At 52.2% G+C, this 24,302-nt stretch overlaps 8 protein-coding genes; 4 read left to right on the top strand and 4 right to left on the bottom strand.

Annotated features, from left to right (window-relative positions):
- Nucleotides 1-297: 297 nt before the first annotated feature.
- On the top strand, nucleotides 298-711 carry RCC_09034 (uncharacterized protein; the record flags this gene model as incomplete). The annotated part of the gene is made up of 1 exon (XM_023774278.1): nucleotides 298-711. The coding sequence occupies one exon, from the start codon at nucleotides 298-300 to the stop codon at nucleotides 709-711; it is 414 nt and encodes a 137-aa protein (XP_023630046.1).
- Nucleotides 712-2,489: 1,778 nt separating this feature from the next.
- Nucleotides 2,490-2,849, top strand: RCC_09033 (uncharacterized protein; the record flags this gene model as incomplete). XM_023774277.1 has 2 exons in its annotated part: nucleotides 2,490-2,535; nucleotides 2,605-2,849. The coding sequence occupies 2 exons, from the start codon at nucleotides 2,490-2,492 to the stop codon at nucleotides 2,847-2,849; spliced, it is 291 nt and encodes a 96-aa protein (XP_023630045.1).
- A 156-nt stretch (nucleotides 2,850-3,005) lies between these two features.
- RCC_09032 (uncharacterized protein) lies at nucleotides 3,006-3,702 on the bottom strand (the record flags this gene model as incomplete). XM_023774276.1 has 2 exons in its annotated part: nucleotides 3,006-3,407; nucleotides 3,463-3,702. The coding sequence occupies 2 exons, from the start codon at nucleotides 3,700-3,702 to the stop codon at nucleotides 3,006-3,008; spliced, it is 642 nt and encodes a 213-aa protein (XP_023630044.1).
- Nucleotides 3,703-3,942: 240 nt separating this feature from the next.
- Nucleotides 3,943-5,973, bottom strand: RCC_09031 (related to GPI-anchor transamidase GAA1; the record flags this gene model as incomplete). XM_023774275.1 has 3 exons in its annotated part: nucleotides 3,943-4,467; nucleotides 4,519-5,906; nucleotides 5,964-5,973. The coding sequence occupies 3 exons, from the start codon at nucleotides 5,971-5,973 to the stop codon at nucleotides 3,943-3,945; spliced, it is 1,923 nt and encodes a 640-aa protein (XP_023630043.1).
- Nucleotides 5,974-6,194: 221 nt separating this feature from the next.
- On the top strand, nucleotides 6,195-7,094 carry RCC_09029 (related to mouse proteinase activated receptor 2; the record flags this gene model as incomplete). XM_023774274.1 has 2 exons in its annotated part: nucleotides 6,195-6,378; nucleotides 6,439-7,094. 2 exons carry the CDS (start codon nucleotides 6,195-6,197, stop codon nucleotides 7,092-7,094), a joined length of 840 nt encoding a protein of 279 aa, XP_023630042.1.
- Nucleotides 7,095-9,084: 1,990 nt separating this feature from the next.
- On the top strand, nucleotides 9,085-10,000 carry RCC_09028 (uncharacterized protein; the record flags this gene model as incomplete). XM_023774273.1 has 3 exons in its annotated part: nucleotides 9,085-9,187; nucleotides 9,242-9,569; nucleotides 9,622-10,000. 3 exons carry the CDS (start codon nucleotides 9,085-9,087, stop codon nucleotides 9,998-10,000), a joined length of 810 nt encoding a protein of 269 aa, XP_023630041.1.
- A 651-nt stretch (nucleotides 10,001-10,651) lies between these two features.
- Nucleotides 10,652-11,566, bottom strand: RCC_09027 (related to prefoldin subunit 3; the record flags this gene model as incomplete). XM_023774272.1 has 6 exons in its annotated part: nucleotides 10,652-10,765; nucleotides 10,825-10,950; nucleotides 11,015-11,113; nucleotides 11,176-11,287; nucleotides 11,353-11,478; nucleotides 11,544-11,566. 6 exons carry the CDS (start codon nucleotides 11,564-11,566, stop codon nucleotides 10,652-10,654), a joined length of 600 nt encoding a protein of 199 aa, XP_023630040.1.
- Nucleotides 11,567-12,096: 530 nt separating this feature from the next.
- RCC_09026 (related to polyketide synthase) lies at nucleotides 12,097-18,691 on the bottom strand (the record flags this gene model as incomplete). XM_023774271.1 has 2 exons in its annotated part: nucleotides 12,097-12,171; nucleotides 12,227-18,691. The coding sequence occupies 2 exons, from the start codon at nucleotides 18,689-18,691 to the stop codon at nucleotides 12,097-12,099; spliced, it is 6,540 nt and encodes a 2,179-aa protein (XP_023630039.1).
- Between the last annotated feature and the right edge of the window lie 5,611 nt (nucleotides 18,692-24,302).

The following is a 24,302-nucleotide window of genomic DNA, read 5'->3' as shown; positions in this document are numbered from 1 at the left end:
TCATTCGATATGTCCTGTTGGTGGAGTAGTAGACTCCATCTGCTCCAATCACGTCATGGTGATTGATTCTTCTAGCTCTGAGTTTGACAATGCGCATACTGTAAATGGCACAAAGAGAGCCGATCAACACACCTGCAGCTGCAGATCACATAAACGATGACGACAGTTCAACGACATGACAGCACGCTGTATGCGTATGTCGAGCAGTGTACACTTTCGATTAGTACATTTATCTCGGACTTCTCCAACTTGCGGGCGTAGGTGWCGAAGATTCGCCGCCGGCCGGAATCTGCAATCATGAGTGACGAGATGAAATCACTAGACGACTCCAAGCTATGCGACCAGAATGATGGCAGCATAGAGACCATTCCAGATGTGCTCCAGCATTCTAAATCTGGCCGCGAGGACCCGTTTGGGGACGAAACCGACGCAGGAGTCAAATACCGCACCCTCGAATGGTGGCAAGCGGGGATGATTATGATTGCGGAGTCTGTGTCCCTAGGAATCCTCTCTCTCCCTTCAGTTCTGGCCACTCTTGGGATCGTTGGCGGTGTTGCACTCATCGTTGGACTCGGTCTCATCTCGACATACACAGGCTWCGTCTATGGACAATTCAAAGAGAGATACCCCCATGTGCATAACATGGCGGATGCCGGCGAGGTGATGTTTGGTCCGGTGGGGAGGGAGATTTTAGGAACCGCACAAGTGTGAGTTTTTCTTCTTGTTGGCGATGATGATCAAAGCGTGAAGACTGACGCTTGATAGATTGATTCTCATATTCGGAATGGGAAGCCACATTCAGACGTTTACTATCGCTTTTAATGCTATGACGGGGCATGCTACCTGCACGATTGTATGGGCCGTTATTGGAACTATGGTGCTGTTCTTGTTCAGTTTACCCCGAACGTTGAAGAATGTTGCACATTTCTCAATTGCATGTATGTTCAACACCAGCTCTCAAAGGCGGACATGTAAAGTTGCTGACCACGCCTCAGCTTCCATCTCGATCCTGGCTTCTGTTCTGATCACCATGATTGCGGTCGGTATTGAAAAGCCAAATCCTGTTGTACAGGCGACAGTACGAGTTGGGTTTGCGCCGGCATTCCAAGCTGCAACCAATGTTGTCTTCGCATATTGTAGGCTTGATTCACAAGACATTTCCTAGTGCAAGGCTGTTCGCTAACTTGTCTCCCTCCAGCTGGACAAGTGGCATTCTTCTCCTTCATTTCAGAGATGAAGCAGCCAAGAGACTTTCCAAAAGCTCTCTACCTACTCCAGACCGCCGAGATCTGCCTCTACACGGTTTCTGCTGTTGTGATATACAGATATGCTGGTCCCGAGGTTGCCAGCCCAGCATTGGGCAGCTCTTCAGCTGTTGTGAAGAAAGTTGCATATGGGATAGCACTACCGACGGCAAGTATGAGAGCTTGTTTCCATTTCGAGGATACTGACTGTTTGGCCAGATTGTCATCGCAGGCGTGATATACGCACACGTAACGGCAAAGTATATCTATGTGCGCCTCTTTCGAGGTACTAGGCACATATCTTCAAGAACCTGGTTCGCAGTGGGTTCCTGGGTCGGTATCATGGCTGTTCTGTGGATCATTGCTTTGATCATCGCTGAGAGCATTCCGACGTTTAACGACCTGCTTTCCCTGGTATCTTCGTTGTTTGTCTCGTGGTTTACATTTGGMCTGGCGGGTGAGTACTCACGTTCTCGCTTACGTTGCATGTGTTAATCAATGAACAGGAATCTTCTGGCTCTTCATGAACCGTGCGAACGAATGGAAAAATTGGAAGAAATCAATGCTGACGATCGTCAACATTCTGCTGATTGTTCTTGGAGCAACGATATGCGGTGTTGGCTTGTATGCCAGCGGCAAGGCTGTGCATGAAGACTCCAAAAATGGTGCGAGTTGGAGTTGTGCAAACAATGCAATGTAGGTAACTTTGGCCTTGTGAGGAGCTAGGCTGGATAATACACGCAACTTTCGTCATGAGCCCACAATTCTCGCAACCCAATGAACGCAGCCCCGCTTTCCTCAGGTGTACTCAGGCGAGATCTCCTGGACATGTCATGATGAACCGCAGGTCATGGGGGCACACTTCGGGCAGAGCATGTTGAAAGACATGTCCATTGGTGACGTTGCGATCTTGCAGCAGAAACGCCTCATCTGGCGACAAGCTTCCGATCACCAAGCTTGGCGGTGCTTGTTTCGCTCCTCTTGGTCTGCTGCTCAGCACATGCTCTGACGCAAGCACTCACTTTTGTTGAAGGATTGATGTCGATCAAAGCACGTATTCCACGCAATCTGAACGAGTACTCGTCTTCCATACCAGGTTTTTTTGACAGCTGAGTCCTACGTCACTCCTTTTCATATTGCGTATATCAATCCTTTCTCTCTTTCTCTTCCCGAAGTCTGCATAGAGCATTGGATATACTCGGACTTCACACTCTCCATCTCCTCACAATCAATCAATCAATAGCCATGTCAGCACCCGGTCAGAACGGCAAAGAGGACTACCTCGACAAGGGTTTGTAATCGCCTTCATAAGTTCGTTGGGTCTTCAACGGAGCGTATCGTTGACATCATTTTATCTCAGGTCTTGATGCCGTGGAGAAGCAGATCGGCAAGAAGACCGGCCACAACATCGACCCGGCCAAGGCTCGTTCTACCAATGAAAAGATTACGGACAAGGCCCGCGGCWTGTTCGAGAAAGCTACTGGCAAGCATGTGCCGGATAAGGGTATGCTCACAGTATCTCACATCACCATCAACATTCCATCGCTGACATGTGGCTTGCAGTCTCCAACTAAGATACCCCGAATGAGAGTCATCCCTTCTTAATGAGCATGTAACGAATGTAACGAATGATGTGAAAGACATAACAGTGCTCAAATCAAATAAGACGCTTCCAGACAGTCAGACACCGACGCTTGCTTTCTCATCCCTCCACCGTCTCAGCCACATCAGTAAAGCACAGCAGATCTTCACCCTCACTTCTCAAAGCTCCAAATCAAGCTTCTCCTTGATCTCATCCCACTGCTCCTTAGCCGTAACCCCCTGAATCTCCTTCCACAACTCCATACGAATCTTCTTCCTATTCTTCGCAATCTTCTGCAACCGCCTCCACTCCCGCTCCGTCTTGTCCTTTTCCGCCTTACTAACAGGCTTCACACTGCCACCTCGCAACTTGACCAGTCTCTCATACATCTCCGTCTTCTGCTTCATCATCTTCTGCACGCTTGCTTTGAGTTCCGGAAGCGGGATCTGCACGGCACTTTCACGCAGCGAAACTCGCAGTTCCTTTTCTTCGGATTTGAGAGCGACGGTCTCGTTTCGAAGACGTTCAATCTCACGATCTTGCTCGGCGAGCTTTTCGAGGAAATCTTCGGGAGYTTCTTCCTGGATTGTGTCAGTGCCAGCATAAACATGGCAAGAGGATGATGATGGCATCTACTTGGATGATATGGTAGACAATTTGCTTCCCAGAGGCGCGTCCTTCAATCTCCTGACGCTCGTGCATGTCTTTGAGTAACTTCGCAGCGGCCGTCTTGGTGACTGCATTGTGGAGATTGGAGCTGATGTCGGTAGCGCTGTATGGTCGATTCTCCTTGCGAAGGTATTGCAGGATGGCTGCGGCGCCTTGTTCTGGTGTGAGCTTGACTTTGGTCTCGGCCTCTTTCTTGGCTGGCGCCATGGTGGGCTGAGGTGGGATTTGTGAGGAGGGAGCTTGAATTGAAGGTTGAATGGAAGGATTGGAAGATGGGTCGTGGAAAAGTCGAGGGTCGATGACCACTGTTCTGTGATGGGCGCAGAAACAGACTTTAGGCAGGAACGCGACGCTCCTGCCTCATGTACACTACGACCCGGGGCAGGAGAGCGGACACTTTGACATGCGATGCGCACCGCTCATCAACCGGAACGTCTCATAATTGACTCAAGGCCCAGGCTGCACTATTCCACTGAACAATACCACACCTCCCAGAACCCACGCTGGCCACCAAATCGACCAAACAACCAGATTGCTCCAAACCCCCTGGGCCAGCCAGCCCTTTGCAATCTCGACCAAGAGCCACGAGAGGTCCTTGCCCGAGTACCAACTGATCGCATAAAGCGCTGAGGGTGGCGAGGCAAACAGCCAGACTAGAGCAGCGGGCAGGCGTATGGCAAGATTCACCACCGCGGACTTCTTCTCCTGTTCCGACTTTGGCGCTATCACATTCCTCAATGGCACCGGCCGAGCGAAGCAGAGTGGAGAAGCCACAAACCCGATGAGGAGTGCCAGCGAGAAGTTGATCGTGGCCCACGTTGATAGCGTAGCACCAATGAAGAGCAGTGAGAATGACTGCATGACTTGTAACTGCTGCGAGCTGGCTTTGGAAACTCTGACCAGGACTGCGCTGAGGTATATTGGCAGGATGTAGCTTGTTGCTGCGATGCAGCAGAATGCGAAAGTGACGCTCTGTGATAGAGTTAGCTAGGAGTTCCAGCAACGACTCGACGCAGGACTCACGGCCTTATTTGTGTGCGTCAGCAAATATAGTGGGATGATGCTGAAAAGATGCACCCCAAAGACTGTGATTGCAGGCACGAACATCTTTCGCTCTACACTTTGTAGCTTCGCCTTGCGTACAAAAGCCACATCTTTACCTTCTTTAACGGCCACCATATCCTTTCCTTTGGATTTCTCGTCCGTTGCTGGCTTTGTAGGGGGCTCGACAGGACCTCTGCCACTCAGTATCCACAAAGCCAACGCATTGATTGTGAAGCTTCCTGCAATCAGCATAGCAGCTGGAAGATAGCTCCCGATACTGGCGAAACGGTTCGTGTTGAGCAGTATGTAAAAGAAGAAGCTTTGATGCAACTTCTCCAGCAAGTTGTTGATAGACCGGAATACGCTCTCAGTGACTMGTCCGAGACTCATTTCGTCATGCCACCCGTCACCAACGGTCTTTAAAGTGATAGCATCGACGTGATATGGCATGAAAGCAGAATGTGGACCCGTAGCGTGGCCCGCGGCCTGCGTCATGACGCCCTTTGCTAGACACTTCAATCGATCCGAGTATGTGTCGGAATGGTCCGTGATTCCATGAAGGCTGCATCCCATTCCCATCTGACCGTTCGCAACAGAGACTGCAGTGTTGAGTAGATCCAAGTTTGGCAGTGCGCCGTTGATTCCATCATAAAGAACGTCTAGTTTGCCGAAGCGCTTTCCCCATGGTCCTACGGGATAGTCCAGAGCTATAGCTCCTTGTAGCGCACCGGATTTAATGGGCAGAGCACTAATGTTCCTCGCGAGTGTCGGTTCAGTAGATGTACTATGGTACGCAGACACCCATGCTTCCGGCCCATACGTGCTGTCCTCGGGAATGAGGAGGATGATGTCTTTGCTCCAGATACTCCAACGTTTGAAATATCTTGCAAGAGCCAATGCGAGTGCAACTCCGGAGTAGTTGAGTTCCCCATCGAAGTTCCGCCATGCCGCCATGAGAACCATTGCTTCTGTAGCGTCCGCCCGTGGACCTTGAAGAACGCCATACACGTTTGTCCCTGATATCGTCTCGCCGGCGACATTATAGCTGTACGGTTGCAAAGCCGACTTAAGACCCATCTCACGTATCATCTTCTCCAGTCCATCGACCCTGACGTTGTCCCCGGGCTGTTGCGCCAAGTTGTACACTTCCTGTCGATATGCTCGGAAGACATTGTGCTCGCTCCCGGTGAAGTATGTATGGACCTGGCCTGGGAGGATCGCATTTTCGGAAATGTAAGTCTGACGAGAGTATTCGTTCAAAGGGAGAATCAGCAGCCATGCTACTCCCACTAGTATGAGCAGAGCTGAAAGGTAGGGAGGAAGCTGTAAAAGCACAGGCGACCGCCGGAGGGTGAGGAGACGCGCAGCTGTTTCGATGGATTAGCCTTGGAGATTATGTCCCATCTCATCGCGTCGCGACTCACAAAGCGCCATGTCGTCTGGTTACCGCATTGGAGAACACGTAGTTGATTGGGAAACGAACGCTTTGATTGTTCAGCCCAAGCGGCATCTCGGCGTAGGGCAGTGCCGTCCGGGGCGTCGATCACAAAAACGCGAGGAGCATGCGACTCCCTTGAGAGTCCTTCCTGCCTAATTTCTGACCTGCACTCTTCATCTTCACCCTCCCCCGCTCCACGCCGTCTCTGTCCACCGCCATGGCCAGCTATCTCCCCGCGATGCCAGACGCGAGGCGTGTGAGGAGCTACGTTTTCCGCCTTCCACTCGCGACTCGAGGACTGGCACTGATCATCACTGGGTTTTACATTGCGAAAGTGGTCGCGGGTCCGTGGTTAATACAATGGGGCGCTGTGATACCCAACGAAATCACTTTGCAGACATGTACGCGACAATGAGTTGATCGAAATGAGGACTTCAATACTGACACCAATGCGTTGCCAGTACACCGAATGAATACATTTCCGCTACTACATACAAACTTCTTCCACTACATACTTAATCTCATCGCGCTGGTCCCGCTACTGGAACGATTTGAGTCGGAACATGGGACGATCACTACGTTTCTCCTCTTTACAGGGCCTTTCGGGCTCATACCTGGCGGGCTGTACACCATCATCGAACGCTTCATCCTCCACATGAACACCTCGATCGTGGGATCTAGCATCTGGGTCTTCCTCCTCCTCGCGAATGAGTCGGTCAAGACATACCGTCAAAATCCAAACTTTGAGATCTTGGACTACAAGATTCCTACATGGACGACTCCACTGTTTCTGATCGTGGTCATCTGGGTTTTGGTGCCAGGGACCAGTTTGCTAGGACATTTGTGTGGAGCATTGGTTGGATATGGATGGGGGACGGGATACATCAGATTTCTGGCGCCACATGACAAGATTCTCCGCTGGATAGAGGGCAAGTTGAATCTTTTGGGAAGACTGCCGCATTATGTCAGCGTGGACCAGAAGACGTACGGGAGGTATGGAGTGCTTCCGAGCACCAATGCAAGCAGCCCGCTCATAGGTCCTGGACGAGGGACGCTCGGAGCGGTGAATGGGGTCGCGATTGGACCCGTGGGAAGCACACAGAGGCTGGGCCCATGACAGTATCAAGCATGAGGTGGAACAGTCTATACAGAGGAATGATATAATGTGTTACTATATTGCCAACACTGGGCTGTTGGTATCCAGGAAAAGTCGAGCCAGTAACACGGCCACATAAATGTACTGGACGGGTCTTTGGTCAAGTAGCACAAGGTCAGCTCGCGGCTGCTGACGTGCACTGGTCCTGGTGGCGAAGACATATCGCCCTTGAAAGGGATGGCGATGCTGTACGAGCAAGCCTTGAGCGCTGTCTTCCAAGATGGCTTACTCAAGCACGAGTTCGTACCTAGAGGCCGTTCTACATGGAAACAGTCTTCGCTCGATCCATTTGACGGCGACGTGAGGACCCAACCTGCCCCTACTGATGCTTCTCGACGAACCAGAGACGCGCGAAAGCGTTGAAGACCTCTTTATTGGGAGCATCTGATTCAAGACGGTGGAGATGCTTAGATCATGCCTCGATGGGCAAACCGCGTTCTGGATAACTTTGCGTCGAATTTAAATCTACAGATCATGAACGAGAGGGACTTCAACTCATGCGTATTGTGCTTGAGGCTAGCTTCTGAGCAACGCCCGGCTTGCGGTGGGTTGCAGGAGGGTATAGGAAATGAATATGAGTACAGTAGGCAGAAAGGAACGATGGTCAGCACATGCTATCGCTGTTAAGGTTTCAGTGGAATGTGGAATGCAGCCATCTTCAACCTCACTTCACATGACCGTTCCTTCTCATCATGTTCCAACGTGCATGTTAAGTACGAGCAGCGCCTCAGTACATACTGCTACTGCTGGTAGGTCAATCACTAGAATGACACTCCACGATGAGCCCTTCCACCAACATTGCAAGATAGGGAACCACGTTGACATCGCCTGTGCAATCCCCTGCACTGGACATGAATATCTCGACGAGTACCGGCCCAAGACCCAGCAATTCGAATGCGGCAAAAGGTTGCTACTTAAACACTAGATTGATAAATTATATCGCTTCTGGGCTTGCCCGCGCTGCATGTCTTGGAGGCCCATTGAGAGCATCGGATCACAGGTCCTTTGATACCACTCGAGTCGGAGATTCTATCGAGTTGATATTTGGTATCTCCATTGCCGTCGTTAGCTCCAGCAGCCTGATATCTGTCGACTGGCTTCCGCTTCCGCTATGCGAGCTGCACCAAAGACCAGAGAGCCAAATCGGTTTCTAAGGCTCAAGAAAGAAATCGCCGTACGCGTATCGCTGGAACTTCCATCTGCTTCCCGAGATTCCGGACATGGCCACAGGTCGGAAAAGAGACATTGCAAGCAAGCAGAACTCCTGGCGTTAATGGCGTTCGGAATCCACAAGCTGTAGAGCAGCCTTGAATCATTAGCGACGCGGTATCGTTCACTACTAAGTACCTTATTTTAGCCTCATTCGCAAGAAGCCATGACGACGCGAACATGTCGTCGGTGTTTCCAACAAGGCCAACGCATCTTCGTACTAATCAGGGTTCACCCCTGCCGAAGGGTTTGAGTTTGAACGGGGCTGTCGTGGGGGATCGGGCGTCATCGCGCTTTCCCCAGCAACGGAAGTTTGAAAGTAAATACTCCAAATTTGGAGAGGCTGGGACGCAACTACGCAGACGCCGACTTGACCAGCCATCAGCATTTGCTCTCCAGCCATTACTTTTCGCGCACCACCAAGGGAACAGGTCTATCCGAGCTAAGCTACGTCTTCCTTCTCTACCACAATACTACGCAACAGTGCCTCTACGTCTGACCAAACGCCGTCTGCAGTGCCGACCGACCTCGAACCGAACGCGCCTTCCACCTTCGTTCGACCACGCACTTCACTCGCTCGCACATCCCGTCAGACACCACACTCCACCAGCAAGATAGAGATATCGTCGCATTGATTGTGCGCCCGCGCCTGCCGCATTTCAACACTCCCCACCTCCTCGGCCTCGTGCCGCTGGAGCCTACCGACCCCAATCCAGACAGCTGGTAGACCTTCTCTACCGCAATGGCGAACGTACGTTTCGCCGTCGGTATTCAAAGGCTGATACCGTTCCTGGGATATCACCATGTGTTGATGATCCTCATCGCACTGGCAATCATACTACTCTGTGAGTACACACGTGTAATGCGTCTCCGTCAGGACATTACTAACACTCTCGCAGCACTATTACTGGCAGGCTGTTCATCCTCGTCACCCTTGATCCCCTCCATCTTCCTCATATCCTTCTACTATGAAGCATACACACCCACATATGACCCAACGCAGGTCAACCCAGGTGTCACAGCCGCAATCACCAACATTGTCGGCCGTGCTTCGCTCGAAGTACGAGTTGGATACTTTGGACTTTGCGTCCAACCAGATGATGGCAGCTTCCTCTGTTCAAACAACGCCACGCTGCTCGCCGAACAAATCTCCCTCGATGCGGACCCGTTGAATCTCATCTGGGTGGCCAACACCTTCAAGAACAGCGTAGTGTTCCCCTATCTCATGTAAGTACTCACCCACGCTCCTTGCATGCGACAGCACTGACAGTCCCTACAGCATCGTTGCTCTTGTCCTTGCCTTTGTCACGTTCCTTCTCCTGGCGACCTTCCCCGGCTGGCACGAGGAGCATGACGCCAACACCGGCTCTGACATCGATATCAAGCCTTTCCCATCACGGCCCGTCTCGCAAGTCGCACTGKCACTCATCTTCATCTCCTCCATCTTTGTGCTTGTTTCAGTATTATGGCAGCACACAGCGTCCGTAGCCGCCGCGCAAGTGGCGCAAGATTTTGGAAATGGAGCGGTGAAGAGTGGTGTGGGTACGAGCGCCATGGTACTGGGATGGTTTGGATTCTCGCTGCTCATCATTGTTACGGTCGGCTTGCTCGTTATGATTCTGAGCATTCACTTGCTAGACAAGTTGACGGACGAATGATGAGGGAGCATGCAAGGAGATTGGTGGATATGATATGAGACTGAAGTCTTGATGACCGTGCAGTCCGAGACAGAGAGAAAGCTCGACGACAGAACACGCCAAGCCGCACAAGACTGAGCACGCAAGTTTGGAGCTGGAAGAAGCGATTTTCATCGGATGATACCTGACCAGCAGTTGCTTTGGTCCACTGCATTTGCATACAGCGGCATACTTGACGTGTCACATTTCGACAGTGTCTGGCGTACTTTGGGGGAATGAAGCCTGGCCGGCGAGCCAGAGCATGACAACGCTCACTCGATAAATGACGAAAGATGTGAGATGTAAATAGAGGAACTGAATCAAAACTGCGAGAGCAGATAATGAAGGAAACGGATGTGTCTTGTGTTTCTTATGTCTTGTTGTTCGCTCAGTTCCCATAGTCCAACTTTGGAGGTAAGATTTTCCTATATGTACCTATCTTTGAGTTTGACGAGGTTGGCACGGTAAGGATGAAGACATTCACTGAGTTTGTTTTGACATCCATTTCTGCTTCGATCTCCTGAAATGTCGGGACCAAAACGCGCCCACTTACAAACGCTGACTCTTATACATCGCCTTCGAAGCCTGGCCATATCGTGCCAGAAGTGCATACGGTAATTCGGTGCAGCTTCATCAATCTTGCGAAATCTCCTTGGACTCATCTTCGGCATCTTTCTCATCTGGTTTCTCTTTCCGGCGCTGACCCACATCCCAATTGTAGACTCTGGCGGTCGCAACCTCCATTGTCTGTGAGAGTATGTCAGTCAAAGCGTCTCCACGTTTTTCTTCCTACAAATGTCACTTACTGTGATCTGCTCTCTGAGAAAGTCAAGATCTTCTTGGCAGTTTGCAAGGCTTCCCTGAGCTACCTGAAGCTTCTCATCCAGTAGAGCCTCTGCTTCGGGCAGAGGATAGGCAAGCATCACATTGGCCTAGATTGGAAAAAAAATGTCAGAGGTGATGAAATTCGCGGTCTGGAAGGGATGGACAACTCACACCAAGCCAAAGGTAGACCTCATCTGTCTCATGGATATTTGCTTTGGCGAAGAGCGTGTCATTGAGTTCGAACATGGCTTCAATGGGCTCTGCGTCGGCCTATATTTCCATTAATTGATATTGCGATATATTTATCGGCGAGTCCAGAAGAAGGAACGCACTTTTCTCGTCTTAAGAAATCGCACAGTCTCGAGCGTTTTCTGAATATCAGGAATCTTGTCCTTGAGGCCCACAACTCGCCGTTGGTTATTGGCTTCCATGAACTGATATTTTCTGTGACCCCAACCGTGTAAGTGGAAGGTCCGCAACATTTCTCACCACTCACAAAAAACACTCACGAAATCATCTCCTGGAAACTCTTCAGGGCACCTTCGACGTCGGCTCGCGTCGTGACATAGTCCTCGACCTTGTCCACGAAAGGTGCATACGGGATCCCTCTGGGGTTGGTCGGCGCGTCTTTGCTGCTAAATCATACATAACTCGTCAGTATATATCTTCCGAGAATGTTATTCGCCACTGCCTGACTTACCCGCTCTTTTCTAGGCTCGTCATGTTTGTGAATGCATTTATTGGACACGGYGAAATTCTTGGAGCGAGCTCATCTTGAGGGTCGATAACCGAATGGAGTTAGCGTGCAAAGTCACAGCGCAACCCACAGCTAATCGAAGGTTAAGGTTAAGAAGCCAGTTCTGACTGCACATGGTAGGCCTACAAGTAAGAAGCAAAAGATCATAATTGTAAACCCAGTCTATTGTTCTTGCTACGTATTCGACTTTCTGAACAAGGGGCCAACCTTGAGCATCATCCAAGTCGCAGCATCCTTTGTAAAAGAACGATCTGTTTATCCATATTCTCCCGTTGTAGAGCGTCCATGCGCCTATGTTAAAAAACCACCAAGCTATGCATGAAGCAGCGCCAATTGAACAAAGCAAAGAAAAATATCATCAAAGAGAGTCGAGCCAGTCCGCGGTTGCCGGCCAAGGCAGTGTATAGTCTGACTCTCATCCACCGTCCTCCTCGAGCCAGTATCGGAGGGAACCGAAGCGAAAGTGCGAATKAAGTTGCAAGGCAGCATAGCACCCTTATGCCTTCCAGTCGAGACCTTGTCGAATCAGCTGACCCAATTCACTGGCGTGAGGATCCTTCATCATGGAGAACTGTGGCAGTGTTAGCTTGTGGTTCTGTTTGTAATAGGTGCAGGTATATGCTTACGTGGTGACCGGCCATAACGCCAAACTTCATGTTGTTACCACAAAGCTGTGCCCAACCGTTGTCCGTGAAGTCGGTACGGTGGTCAAGGAGCCACTTCATTGGTGCGGGGTCCTCCTTCTCAGCTGGTGGTGGGCGTGGGTCGCCTGGGTTGCCGGCAACACCGTCTCGACACCACACTGCGAATGTTGGCAGGGGAGCAATGCTTGGCTTCGGGTCGTAGTCGGATAGCGAACGAATGGCGGCGGAAAAGTGAGGAAGCAGCCATTTAGGTGTTTTGGCTGGCTCACCAGTCCCGAGAAGGCCGATCTCGTTGAAGAAGACATGGAGCCGGGTGGGAAGAGGATCGAGGTTCACCGGGCAGGGAGAATCAAGAAGCAAAAGCTTCTCGACTTGTTCGCCGGCAGCGAGCAGAGCCTGGGCGACAGCGTATGCGATCACGCCTCCAGCAGACCAACCGCCAATGATATATGGACCTTGAGCTTGTCGGCGGCGGATCTCGGCGAGATAGATAAGCGAGACAACCTCGATGCCACATTGCCACTGTTCTGGATCCTTCATGAAGGGACAGTTGAGGCCGTACGCTGCAACGTCGGACCCAAGGTTGGGAATAGAGACATAGCTAGTGGCCGATCCAGAACCGTCTGGCAGGAAGAAGACTTTCTTGGTTGCAGTCTTGGGACTACCTTGGAGTAGGACGGAGGTTGCTGGGGGATAGTTGGTGATATCGGTCTTGTTGATGGCTGAAAGCCTGTCAGAAACTTCATTAAGAGCAGCTTTGGTAGACCCCCGGCCAGAATCCGTTGGCTTCAGTACGACTGGACGCATGCCAAGAGCGTTCTCGATATCCACAATGGTTGGGTTGGCCAACAAGAACGTGCTGGGAAGATCCACACCGGTCTTTTCTCGAAGCTCCCCGAGGATCGTGAGACTCATCAAGGAGTCCATGCCCATTTCGGCGAGTTCTGCTTGGTCTGTGATCTCCGAGATGTCCACTCCCATTTCTTGGGCAATAATGTGACGCGCAAGAGAAACATGGCCAACATCAGCCAAAGTCTCTCGGGTGTACGTGTCAGGCTTGCCATCCTCAGAAGCAATATCGCTGGGTGCAGAGCTGGCGGGTGTAGACATATCCTCGAAAGGAGTTGGGGCGTCTGTTGGTGCGATGGAATCGTCGTCGGACGAATCGCCATCGTCCACAACCTCAACAGCGCTGAACGAAGCGCCATTGAATTGGGAGAAGTATTTCTTCATCTCACCGACTGTTGGGTAGTCGGTGAATAGAGTCGGGCTGATCTCAATGTCAAGGTCTTCGCGGAAGATGGCAGAGATGGTGAGCGACAAGAGTGAGTCCACTCCGAGATTCTCGAAGTGCGCATCATCAACAAGCTCTCCGATGTCGACCTCGGTCTCTTTGGCGAGAATGTTCATGACTTTATCAACCATGCCCATGGTCGGCTTCTTGATTGCCATCTTTCTGACTTTTTGTGCGGCTGGGATCTTGGGCGAAATTGCAGCGACCTTCGCCGGTACTGGCGCAACCTTGATCGGCATGGACGCGATCTTCATCGGAGCTGGTGCTGACACACGGACCGGCGCAGGCTTGTACGCCACAGCAGCAGACTTAGGAGCAGTCTGAGAAGTGGCACTCTTGTTTGGTGGCAAGAAGGTGTTGAGCACGCGGCGGGGAATCTGTTGGAACTTCAAGCCCTCGCAGACAGCAATGATCTCATCACCTTGGAGAATGTAAACGTCACCCTTGGAGATGTTGCCAGGCTGTGGTAACATGCGAACGTAGTTGCGGAGACGCATGCCTGCGGTCAGAGGACGGGAGAACTTCATCGCGCCCCACCCGTGGGACACATAGACATTCTGCTCGGAATCGAGTAGATCGGAGGCGTTGACAATGAAGCCTCCAATGTGGCAAGCTCCATCGATGTGGTAGGGTGGGCAATAGAAATCACCGTCGTCAGGCTTGGTAGGGAAGTCCAGGGAGGCAGAGGCCTCGGTGTTGGCGCCGTCCAAAATGACCTCAGACATGGCGCGGTACTTGCTGTCATAGCTCACAAGCGCTTTGAACAGCTTGTAAGCCATGCCACGTTGGACCTTGTGCGCACCGCCAGTCATGGTCTTGGCGGCGAGCGTGTCGATCTGCGCTTTCACCATGAAGTTGTAGCGTGCCCACTCCTCGGCCCAAGCAGCCTTGTCTTCGTAGCGAACAGTGCACGAGGCGTGGTCTTGGATCTTTTTGCCATCTGGCTGAACGCTGCGAAATTGCACCTTGACAGAGCCTTGCGCGAGATCGGCAGTGGCTTCCATCTCAATGTGCTGGCCCTGAGGAGGCTGAGGAATTTGCGCAATGAGTGGCTTTGGAACCTCCATATTGCAGACGTTGATGCCGGGAGTCTCTGCATCGGGATTGAGCTGCTTGTAGATGTAGTCGCCCGCAGTCAACGCCATGTCGGCGTACAAAGATGATGGGCAGAGTGCAGCATTGTTGACCATGTGTCCACAGACAACGGGGTAAAGCTTGCTGTCGGCCAAGCTGGAGCGGATAACAACTGTGGCACGAGCACCATCAAACTCCTCTCTGATGACTTTTTGACAAGAGCTGGACAAGCGCTTGGCTGGTACCTCGACGGGGACAGCGGCCACCACCTTCTCCAGAATAATGTCTCTGGTCTTTTGTGCCTCGCCCTTGGTCAGAGTCCAGTTGTTGTGGTAGTCGAGCCAATACTTCTTGTTGTCGAATGAGTACGTAGGAAGCGTGAGTAGCTCCTGGGCGTTGTTGAACTCGCGGTGAAACTCGTCAAAGTTGAAGTTGACACCGAGGGTGAACAGCGAGCAGATGCTGTTCGAGATGGTCTTCCAGGCATCTTCGCCTCGGCGGAGAGACGGTGCAGTGACCGTGACTCCAATCGAAGCCTTGACCATACCCGAGCAAACTGGATGGGCACCGATCTCGAGCCATGCCGTCTTCTCATCGAACACGGCCTCCTTCCGACCGCTTGTGAGCGCAGACCAAAAGTTGACAGTCTCACGAGCATGACGAGCAAGGTAGTCGGGGTTGATAATACCTGCCTCGCGAATGACCTCACCACCTAGAGGAGAGAGTACCGGTATAGAAGGCTTGTTGAATGTGACCGAAGATGCGACCTTCTGAAACTCGCTCAGGATAGCGTCGACTTGAGCAGAGTGGAACGCAAAGGGAACGTTCAGCTTGGTGGCCTTGAAGCCACGCTGGACGAGAGTCTGGTTGGCAGCAGCGACAATGTCACCACTCMCACAGAGAACAGTCTCCTCTGGACCGTTGATGCAAGCAACCTCGGTCATCTTGCTACCGAGAGCATTGCGGATAGCATCCACACCACCCTTGACGGCGAGCATCCCATGGGTGTGTGGAGTGCAGTCGCGGACCAGAAGCTCGGCACGACGGCCAACCAACAGGACCATGTCAGAGGCGGAGATCACACCAGCAACATGGAGAGCTGCGTACTCGCCGAGGCTGTGTCCAATGACTGCAGTTGGAGTAATTCCCCAAGCGGCCCACATGCGCGTCAGGGCAACCTGGATGCAAGCCATACCAAGTTGGACCTTGACCGGAGACAGAGTCTGCACATCAGTCCCATCGAGAAGCTCGAGGAAAGATGGAAGACCTTGCACTTGAGCGAGGTGGTCGAGCTGATCGATGTCATCGCGGAAACTCTTGAGGTCCTGGTAGAGAGTCTGTCCTAGGCCGGTGTACTGCGAGCCCTGGCCCGTGAAGCAAAAGGCTGTCTTGGTAGGTACCATTGGAGCTGGGCTGTACGATTCCTTGACCTGCGACTGCATCGCAGCGTTGACCTTGGTGATGTCCGAGAGCGGAAAGGCGACCCTGTAGTTGTGCTGAATGCGACGCGCAGTCAGGGTGTACGRGAACGAAGGCAGAGTTGTGCTGCCGTTCTCACTGATGTACTGCTGCAGATTCGCCAGGTTCCGCTTGAGCGACCCGATGGAGCGAGCTGTCACTGTGATGGGGAGTGTACCACGTGGGTCAACGCCAAGTGGAGCTTTCCGAACCGGGCCGTCTTCGATGAGGAGTGCGGTGTTACCGCCTGCAGCAGAAAAGTTGTTCAGGAACACCTTGCGAGGGGCATCGCTCTTACGAGGCCAAGCAACCTCCGTCTGAGAGATGTGAACATTACGGTCCTTGAGATCTGCAGGGAAAGTCTTGTTGATCTCGCCCTTGATACCAACATTGGCAGGAATCTTGTTGTTCTTCATCATCATCAGGACTTTGACAAGTGAGTTGATGCCCGAAGCAGCCTCAGCGTGGCCAACGTTGGCCTTGATGGCACCGAGGTGAACGGTCTGCTCGGGCTTGCGCTGACGATGACGGGGAGCAAAGAYGTTAGTGACGGAAGTCATCTCGATGCCGTCTCCAGCCTGTGTGCCTGTTCCGTGCATCTCGACATAGCTGATCTCATGGGCATCCACACCTGCATTTGCGAGCACCTGTTTATAGAGGAACTCCTGGGCGCCAGCGTGTGGGTGGGTGATGGAAACGGCTTCTGCTGAGTGGTTTGTGGCGGCGCCAAGGATGCATCCAAGGATATTGTCCTTGTCGGCAATAGCATCCTGGTAACGCTTGAGTATAACAGTTCCGCAGGCATCTCCACGGCAGTAGCCATCGGCGTCGTTGTCGTAGGTCTTGCAGCCACCAGTCTTGGATAGGAATTGACCCTTGGAGAGACCGGAGAAAATGTCGGGGTTGGTCAGGACGTTCAGTCCACCGGCGCAGGCGGTATCAACATCGCCAGCCCAGAGAGAAGTACATGCGAGCTGAATGGCAGCAAGAGACGACGAGCATGCAGTGTCGACAGAGTATGACGGGCCTGAGAATTTGAAGTAGTAGTTGATGCGGCCTGGCGCAAACGCGCGTACACCGCCGGTAATGAAGTATGTGTCAACATTCTCCGCGGCATTGATCTCACGCCAGTCATCAGAAGTCTGGCCGTAAAAGGTACCGATACGGTTAAGCTTGGTAGAGGTACTCCGGTTCGGCACATATCCAGACATTTCCAACGCCTCGTATGCTGTCACGAGAGCGAGACGGCCCATGGGATCCGTTTGGGCCGCTTCTCGGGGCGACATGTTGAAGAAGCGCGGGTCGAAGAGACCAGGCTCGTCGATGAAGCATCCAAATGGCGTGTGTGACTTGTTCTTTCCTTTGCCCGATGGGTCGCAGTGAGCGTCGGCGTCAAAGCGGTCGGCAGGGATCTTGCGATGGACATCGAGTCCCTTCATGAGGAGATCCCAAAGAGCCTCGTGGTTGGCTGAGTTGGGAAATCGGCCAGCCATTCCAACGATGGCGATCTTATCGGTTTGGGTGTGGCCAAYGTATTTTTTGGTTTCCACGAAAGAGGTGTGGTCGGTAACGCTGACCTGAGTCTGCTTACCCGCCTTGAGAGCAGAGACCAGACTGTTGGCAACGTTGCAGATACCAAGAGCGTGGATCTTGACACCACGCTTGCTCAGAGCAAGCTGAGCGACGGTCTCCTCAAGCAGACGATCCCAGCGGACAGGGTCTTGGAGCATCTCAGCAAGAGCAAGCTTGGCGAGTTCATATGCGTTCTCGGCGACGATCAGCTTGCCTGTAGCAGCAGAATGAATCATAGAGGAAGGTGAACGCTGCTTGAGCTCTTGGGATATCTCTCCAGCAAGGATGCGCTCCAAGTCCGTCTCGGTGAAGAGGTGTCTAGCATGGTAGGGACCGTAGACCGGGATTGGGACACGATTGTGCTGAGAGAGCGATGTTTCCTTAAACAGGCGGTCAAGAGTGGTCGGCGGGCCGGAGATTGTGAGCKCCATGTGGGACACAGCGCTGATGTATGCCTGAGATGATTGTGGTATTCCTTTCACGCCGTGATAAGTGGCCAGGAGCTCGGTTGTGGTAATCTCGGACGCTCCAGTGACAATGGTGGACCATGTGGACTTGCCTTGACCAGTCTGGTCGAGCATTGATCTGACACTATCGACGGCAGCTCCGGAGCGGAAGGCGATGCGAACGAACTCCACACCGATAATGGCGAGCTCCTCGACCGTCTTCGCAGAGGTAACGGCGCAGGCGGCAAGTAGACCAGTGCAGAGACCAATGACTCGGGTGTTGGATACATCTGGAAGCTCGTTGGGGTGCTCGGAGAAGTAGCCAATGTAGTGACCAAGCTGGGCAATAGTGACCAGGGCGGATTCGAGCATGGGGACCTTGCCACCTTTCTCGTAATAGGCCTCAAGCAAATTGCTCAAGGTGAGAAAGTCGGGAATGGCATCGCGCTGGCTGCGAGGGAGCKAGCGAGTTTCCTCACGAATAGCCAGGGCACATCGTTCAACGAAACTGAGCACGAGGACATTATCCGTGCGAAGGACGATCCTGTGGAGCAGGGGGTATTGTTCGGCGGTCTGATCGCCGAAGAGGAGAACGTTCGACATTGTGGCTGAGAAGTTGATTTGTAAGTTTTCGGGTTGTCGGTGGTGATTCTGGAACGTCGAGAGATTCGTTGGTAGTTGGGTGTGAGTTGATGGAGCAGCAAACACGACCGTGGTGGCGAGACACGGAGTACGTGATTCTTGAATTAGGCGGTGTTGAGTTGATAAGGAACTCTGGTACACTGTCAAGAAAGAGCTGTTGTTGGAAGTGGTACAGGATGCGAGAGTATTCGGCAGGTGGCGAGTCTGTCGAAGCGTAAGGTGATGGGATGGGTAACAAAAAGTCAGGATTGGCTTGTTATGTATGAACTGCTCCAAGCCAGGAGTCTCGATATCTGGAGGTAGGCGTGTGGCAGGTCAGATCCGCAGCTGGCTGCCAGCCGCATCCCAAACTAGATTTCCAACGGTCGTCGAGAAGACAGTAAGACGCTAGGCTTCACCGCCGATCGCAGCATGGAGTGAGAGTCGTGCACCCGGCAGCGAAGATGAGCAACCGGCGAAGCTATTGTTAGGCATGCATCAGATAGACCATAGTAATCCGACTGAAGGATGTTCTACGGCTCTCCATGATGCCGGGCAAGGCCCCTGAAGGGCTCACTTCCCTGCGCAGGCTCCCGAGAGTGAATTCATAGTGACCCACACAGCATTCGATTGGGCCATAGGTGGTCTATCGATGAAGATTAACGTCACTGCCCTGGCAAGCAAGCCTTGAAGATGATGGGTTCACCTCTGCCCGAACCACTCTGCTGCAGGTTCGCGCACTGCACGCTCTCCACGTGCGATCGGTGGCCACCCGTTGCCGTGCCGGCCGGCCTCCCTCCTGCTTACGATGCCCTGGCCGTTGCGATGCTATCGTGATTCATCCACGTATCGATTTGGCCGTCGCAGTGATGGGGTTGTCTGGACTGCGGCTGGTATAACGCTTTTATCCGCTCTCTTGGTCCCGCCATCCAGGAATCTCCCGATCTCGCATACGAAGGTCCATCATGCTGGCCTGCGAACGAGCGCCTTGCTCGAACACGAAGCACGGAATGTATCTGGGCGCTTGACCAGACTGATGTTGTGTCACCATTGGTGCGCAAGGGCCGTCGTCAGCGGGAGAGGTGCAGTCAGTGCGGTTGATATTGAATACATGACTACACCCACTAGCGCATCTCTGATTACGTATGAAAACCCCTCCAAAAGCACAACGAGCCCGACCGCACACTCACCTTCCCATTCACACTTCATCAATTTCTCGCCTCTTGTCATTGCGCCGTGGGGCATCCCACTTTTGTGGCAAGACTACTTCTCAGTCAGGTGCAATGAGCTGCCTCGGGGTCGATTGCATGCACCTCACAGCCCGTACCTACCATGCATAATCACTCATGCCTGTCTATATGCCGTGCGACTACGACAAAGCACTATTTGCGAGACGCTTTGCCATATCTCGCCYGGCCAGCCTCGATTCAGATGTAATCGAGGATTGGTGACGCTTTGAGCAAATCACGAAAACCGTTATCGCAACAACGACAACGTTTCCCAGACACGGGAGATTTTGCACCCAGCATCGGAGAATTCACACGATCCGACACGCTGCACGCTATCGGCGCGAGATTCGAAATGTCACTGTGACGCCATCTAAAAAGGGCTGCCAATTCAGAGAATCTGGTGTCCCCTGGTGATGTGCCTCACTCCATCGAGCAAATACCGGTAGGCTGGGCAGCAGACCACTTGGTTCCATCACATCCCTGCCCGACCATTTGAATGAAAGTCTCGTCATTGATGTCGAGGTCTGAAGGTGGTGAAGGTGGTGGATCATATGCGAACATGAGTGCGTAAAGTGCTGCGGTGATCACCTCGATGACACCGAGAGCCACATTCCGGTGCAAGGCAGCTCGAGGCACGCCTTCCTGAAATTAGCTGACACCTGACAGTCATGGAATAGGAGAGATAACACCTGTAGAGTGAAGTGGCAACTCTGACCAGCCTGAGATTCGATTCCTAAGCAGGCTCTGTCATCTTACGCGCTCATGTATCTGCTGTTATGATTCTTGGGGAACTGCAAGCAGACACATGCTGCAGATCATGTTTCTGCCTCCACAAGAACTCCGTGCTTGCCATTTCCGGATAGTCCGTTCGCAGTGCTGATACGAAGCATCCTGTGGGAATGGCCGTCGCAATACAATCACATCGCTGCACGAGAATACCTGTCTACACATGGTCCTTACCGGATCCATGAGCTGAAACGAGTACTTCGTTACGAGACAGGCAGATGCTTCGCTGTCTGTTTGTAGATTTCAATGCCGCAATGGCCAGCATCCTGACCGGTTGGCTGTCAGCATCAACGCTGCAACATAGATCATTGACACGTGCGCTCCGTCTGATTTCTTCCTGCGCTCCTCAGATATGGCAGCCGTCCTCAGCGTGGCTGTGTGGATGACACCTCCAACCCAGCGAGCACTCACTGCCCGTGTCAGCAACAGCTCGTTAAGGACAGTCACCTTTCGACCCATCGGCCACGTTTCGTTTATCCGCTGTCGTGGTWCTTCTAGCTCCCACGCTGTATCGACTCGTGGGCGGATCCAAGCTTATCGCATCGCGTTGCATGCTACCGGAGAAAAGAATGCGCTGCGATGTCACATTCAATGCATACGTGGGTGGCCAAGAGCCACCTCGGTACCTGTTTGTAGCCTATGAAGTCGACGGGGCGAGCATAACATGCTGCCTCGGCGATTACGTACCGCTGAAGATGGAGCAGTGTCTCGCAATTAGATGTTGGTGTGACATTGGAATCGCCCGCAACAGTGGCATTGCTGCATGCGAGCCACCCGCGGGATCTTCAAAGTTGAGCTGGTAACAGGCTAAAACTGCAGTCGGATCTCAATCGTAGCACGAAATTCTCGAACGACCAAGATCGTTGGAACAATGTCGTGTTTCCCCGAGGACATTTTCTAGCGCCTTCCTAACTGCGTTCCATCAGCAATCCTACTGATGACAGCGGCTTCTTGCATTCCTGGCTCTGGCTCACCAATTCGCTTTACGCGGCGAGACATCTCGATTTGCTGTGAGCAAGTTGAACTCGCTGTAATCCGCTGAATRAATGTAACAACAGGTCAGATGTGTGCCTGGAACAGTCCTATTGTGGTAAGCAGCCTCTCTCGACTTTGCCACGATAACCCACATATCCATGACKGCACCATGCTTGTCCTGCTCTTCAAGCATGATAGCCAATCAGAACTTGCAGCACAGTCATGATAGGCCTGAAGAAGATCCCGGGGATTACATTCTGGTCGTCTTGGTGGCTTGATCGGGGCTAATTAAGCGAGCACGTTTACTATTCGAGCTTCATCGGATCAATTGCGAGAAGCATGAGGTACCCTGTAAGTCTCCATCTGCTGCCTTTCTGCCGCGGAGCCAGACCCGTCAGCTTGCACTATCCGCATCAAGTGGTCAGAGTGACAATCTCGAAGTGGAGTTGACAGCCACCCGATAGCTGATAGGCGCCTTGGTGTTGTTATTTAGATTGAGGTTCATCGTGGCGGACATTGAGTAATTGTCGACGAGGTCGCGTGCACTGGTTGTGCTGCATGCTTCATCGCACTTCGATCAAACGTCCCAGAAAGCTAAAGATGTCACTCTCGGGGAGTACATGACATCTCACAGCAGCTCTCTATCTGCGGCATAGTCAGCGATGTACAAGCTTATCCACCACTCTTTGAATGATCTTCAKGGATGTCTCAGCCGCGAGCAACGTCGCCGAACAGGTCCTCTTCGAAGTGTCCTGGAACCGATTCGATCTTATGTGCTGGGCACGACGTTTGTGCGTGTTGGCAGATCCCTGGCCAAACGATAGCAACGACAGCAAGAGATGGACCGCATACTCTATCACGAGATCGTGAACATCTCGCAAGGATGTACCGCCCGAATCCAAGCAGCGTCATCGATCATGCTGGTGTAATGCTCATATGTTGCGTGATATGTGGGCTTGAACTTCGCTACCAGAAAATCAGACCTAACTTATGGTGTATGTTGCCCAACTTCCCTAGGATAGCATATGTTGGGTCAATTGATGGAGGACTCGGAGCTCTTGTAATGCTGCAAAGAAACAACAGACCACAGTAACGCCAAGCAGGTTGCCAAGCTGGTCAATGGAGGCGAGCCTTCTAGTAGTAGGAGAGGATTCCGTGGATTTTACCTAATGGCCTAGTATCGCCCTCGATATAGCCTGATCGACAACCCCAACACTTTGTACATGCTAGCATACGATCTCCCGACAGTGGTTGCTGATTCTACTGCTTGAGGGCCAGAGGTTGTGGAACTGGTACACCTTCCAGATATGCCTACCTTACAACTCCACACTGGACCCCGTGGATTCAAAGTGGACCCTGAGCGCTGAAAGGGCCGCAATGAACCAAAGCGGAACGTTCTGAAGAGCAGATCGCCGCACTACTGGGTTGCGGACCCCGGGCAGCGTTTGCAAGGGTCTCCCTCGAACCTGGGCACTTCACTGTTGAAGGGAAGCACCGTACTGAAGGCAGCTCCTGCAACAGGATGATCAGGACTAGCATAGCCATCTATCAGCTCAGATACGGCAACAAGAGGGCTAGTACCACGACCAAATTAGCCCATAAATTGAAAAAAGGCAGATTGGCGAGGACACTCAGGGGTTTGAGGAAGTGGTCGCACAGAACACAGGGTGCCGAATGTAATCGTCATGGGTCTCTTCCTGGGGTCAGTCACCGAGCCATATGTGCGGCTTCACAACGTGCTCAGCTGTGCGGTCTCCCATGTGCAAGTGAGATGGAAAACGTGTGAGCGCAGCGGTTGTGAAACAGTCCGGGATGGTGTGTTGTTGGCCTGGTGGCGCGAAGGCCAGGACGTCAGTGATAGCACGCCTCGAGGGTCGCGCTATCCTAGGATGGGCGCTGGTACTCGGTACCCACTTCGACAGTCCACTGCCTCATCAACGTACAATCAATAAGCAGGAATGCCACCCAGGGCTGAGATGTGCGTCTTGCTGAGGTGGACTTGCAAGGTAAAGTTAGCTCGCGCTAAGCGTTCGGTACCCCAGCGGCCTATACCTACCACTTATCGCTTTCCATTGATTCCATTGATTCCATTGATTCTATTAATTCCGTTAGTTCCTAGCTTAGTATCCTACTTTATGTAGGCCCTAGCTATCGCATAGAGACGATATATAGCTTAAAGTTCTCGTCGTAGTCTACTCTATAATCTAGGATATGTTTCTAAGTCGAAATATCTAGTATGTCAATATTAGACTAGATTCTAACTATTTCGCGGAAAGTAAAGTTCCTTATAATATAGAGTAAATTTCAGGGTCCAGGCTAAAGCTTACCTTAAATTTTAGGGTCTAGGCTGAAGTTCGTCGTAATGTAGGGTAAATTTCAGKGTCTAGCTAGCCCGCTCCGCCTCCGAAGAAATCGAAAATCGTCGCTCCGCCCTCTCCGGCTCTCCCCTTCGACGCGTAATATCTTTATATCTACTCTAGTATTTCGAGTTCTACGTAGCTTAAACTAAAGGCCTAGCTACGATTGTGAAAATGCGCTGTTTTTTTAAGGGTAGAAATACGTAGATACCGACTAAACCTCGAAAAACTACCTAGGAACTAACG

Source organism: Ramularia collo-cygni (genome assembly GCF_900074925.1).
Source record: "Ramularia collo-cygni strain URUG2 genome assembly, contig: RCC_scaffold16, whole genome shotgun sequence".
Lineage (NCBI taxonomy): Eukaryota > Fungi > Ascomycota > Dothideomycetes > Mycosphaerellales > Mycosphaerellaceae > Ramularia > Ramularia collo-cygni.
Note: the sequence above shows the minus strand (reverse complement) of the source record. Positions and strands in the feature narration are given on the sequence as shown.